At 26.6% G+C, this 3,276-nt stretch overlaps 1 protein-coding gene across 2 annotated transcripts in view; it reads right to left on the bottom strand.

Moving 5' to 3' along the window:
- Nucleotides 1–3,276, bottom strand: part of LOC108967360 (protein sine oculis) — a 69,999-nt gene that overhangs the window by 40,299 nt on the left and 26,424 nt on the right. For both annotated transcript variants that reach the window (XM_018930713.1, XM_018930712.1), the window contains exon 7: nucleotides 1,706–1,761. In XM_018930713.1, coding sequence (XP_018786258.1) covers nucleotides 1,706–1,761 — 56 coding nt within the window. The remainder of the gene's footprint in view (nucleotides 1–1,705; nucleotides 1,762–3,276) is intronic.

Below are 3,276 nucleotides of genomic sequence, written 5' to 3' on the forward strand. Positions count from 1 at the left end.
CTTAATTCAATATATTATCAGCAAGATAAACAACATAAATATATTCTGAAACATCTAGTAAACAAAAAACCTTAAGCTTTCCATTGTTCTCTAGGAGGGAAATGAAAGATGACGATGCCAAAAACCTCCGTAATTTATTATTAAAGTAAAGGAAGAATAAATTTTTGTTACAGTGGGTACTAGTGTTGAACTCCTAAGAATAAAGAATCTCAGCCTCGAAACAATAAAAAAAATTGAAACAAAAGATTTCATGTATAACTATTCAACTCAAGGCGGTAAACCGGAATAGATACAATAGCTAGAAGAAATGTATGAAACATAACATTTTTTTTTTCAAATTTCGAGCAAAGTGTTAATATTCAACATTTTGTGGAAAGTGTTGTATACATCTACATAATTTAGTCATAAAATTTTATTAATAGTATAGCTTTTTTCAACGCGTTTCTTCAGTAATTTCCAATGTCAGCTGCTGTGCTCATATCACCTATACTTAATTGCTCATTTATTTGAAACATGCAACATTAAAAATATGCTTGTTGGCTACTTTAGAGAAATCACATTTCATTAATATAACATAAAATAATATACATACATACATATATTGGTTATATGTATGTCTGTGTATATTGACATATGTAAAAAATAATATTTTATGAAATATAAATTTCGTAGTACACTGAAAAATATTTTGAGAAACTCAAGACAAAGTGTGAGGACTTTATTAAAAAACGAGCACACGCACACTGCCATATTTACATGCATGTGAATGAACATATGTATATAATATGAAGTGGCAAATAAATATGAAGATTGGATTTTTCTGTTTTTATGCCTTCAGCTTTTCACTGCCACAGCCGAACAAATTTGACAGCAGCGAGAACAAGAAGAAGATCCCGAGAACAACTGACCACCAGCARCGCGTTCATAGCTCGTGCAATGTTATTTTCTTGACATTATTATTGCTATTTGTTTCACTATTGTTGTTGTCATTTTGGTATTTGTTCGTTTGTGCTTGTCCAAAAAGCTGTTTTGTCTCAAATTCATGAAAATGAATAGTTCTTGTGACGGCTCGTAAGCACTCGGTGGCAGCGTTCGGGGTGTGAGCGACCGCTGCTGATGTGGGTGTGTGCTCAAATGKACGGACATACATATGTACATATATCATATAATATGTATGTAACTGAAGCTTTATGTTTTGCTTTTTTGTTTTTGTGCATCGCTTATTGCCAAGGTCATGCCGCTTTTACCGCCCGCGGATGCAAATATGATCTTGTGGCGAATTTTCCATGCGCTTTCTTTCAYCGCATCTCATTTGTAAAAACAAAAAAGCGAATTTTACATATTTTCACAACCCTGACACTAATTATACGGTTATTTATTKTAGTTGAAACTGCATATGCAAATATTTTTTGTTGTATGTGGTTTTGCAAAAATTAAAACGTCTGTAACTGTCACATTCAGGGTTGCATCCCCCAGTGCCATAGTAATGACATCTTAATACAAATATTTTTTTTTCACACAACATTTTAGATAATTTGCGTAATATTGTTAATAAAATGAATGGCACATAACGTAATTTTTAGAATGAGAGAGTGTAAAACAGCAAATTGGGTGATTTATTCCAGATTTTTTTTCTTAATTTTTCGATATACATGTACATATTTTTTCTGAAATCGATTTTTTATATTAAATAATTTTTACTTACTCTTTGTGTTCGGCAGCGCGATCCCGTTGCCTACGATTTTTAAACCAATTTGAAACCTGCAATTTTAAATTTTAAATTAACAAATAAATATAAACTTATTTAAGTTGTTAACATTTACAGTAAATGTTTGTTTGTTTTTATATTTTTATGTATGTATTATTTGTTTCCTTTTATTTTATATTAAGTTTCATTTTCTTTATTTAAACATTTTTTGTTAATAAATAATTAAATAAAAATATTTATTAATTTGTTTTAAATTCAATTCTATAAATATTTAATTTTGTAAATTTTTTATAGTAAATACGTACACATTTGAACCAGGTCATCTAAATGATTAATCAAATTTCGGTCATTTGTTACAAAACACAACTTAATTAGCTGCATTCAAGCGAGAAACAGAGAACGATTAAGTGGTGAAATTGATAAATTAATATAAAGCAAAGCAAATGCTGCGCAAATGTAAATAAATAACACGTAAATACGTTAATATCTACATATGAACATACAAATAAAAATAGTGGCGATTTTGACATTGAAAATTATAAAAATTTCAAAAATGTGAAAATTGCGCTAAACGCTGAAGGTGAGCATAAATATTTATTTAAGATAACAAATTACATTTGGGAGTAATTTTTTTGCAGTGTACCAACAAAATGTTAGATTCTTCAAAATCATTTAATTGAAAAAATAAAATCATTCATTCTTCAAATAAATTTTTAAAAATTTAAATTATTTTAATTTATTAGGAAATTGCTGTTATTAAAAATAAAAAAGACACAACAACAATGAAATATCAAAATTTTTGGAAAAACATAATTTCTAAATATATTTAGTCTTTTTTGTAGTAATAAAAGATAAAAAAAGGAAAATATTGTTTTTTATTTTTAATTATTTTATATTTTATTATAGAATTATGTAAAAGTATTTGTTTATTGTGTTTTTGTTTTTATTTTTATTATTATTTTTATTTATTTTTGTTACGAAAAAAATTTTAAAGGTTGATGGTTCTCTGTTTTTAGTTTCAGAAATTTTGAATTAAATTTATAATTATTAGCAGTAAAATAAATATTTAACAAAGATTTCGATAAAAATTATGAATGTATTGCTATCTGTGTTGCAAATAATGCTTTAAAAATAATTGTATTAACACTTTCATATTTTTTCGTAGTTTCGAAAAACTTATTAAAAAATAATTTTTTATCCCAAATATGGGGTTGAAAAATTAATAAAGTATATATTTTTATTCCCAACAATCGTATTCAAATTTTATTTTAAACCCAAAAATCAGACAGAAAAGAATTAATCCTATGCATGGTTTGCTATGGTAGAAATATTTAAAAAAATCAATAATAAATAAATAGATCGAATTTAAACTTCTCCCGTTTACATACTTCTTGTGCTACCATTTTATACTAGAGGACGCACAGACCCATCATCTTCAATGCTCTAGAGCAGTAGTCCGGAAACTAATTATTCAAACGATTAATATTATGTAAATTGTTCGTTCTGATTTTGCGATTGAATTTAAAATTGTTACTATTAAATAAAAAAACAAAACAAAAAATTTCAAA

This window comes from Bactrocera latifrons, unplaced genomic scaffold (genome assembly GCF_001853355.1).
Source record: "Bactrocera latifrons isolate USDA-ARS-PBARC rearing strain unplaced genomic scaffold, ASM185335v1 scaffold_185, whole genome shotgun sequence".
In the NCBI taxonomy this organism is placed as follows: Eukaryota; Metazoa; Arthropoda; class Insecta; order Diptera; family Tephritidae; genus Bactrocera; species Bactrocera latifrons.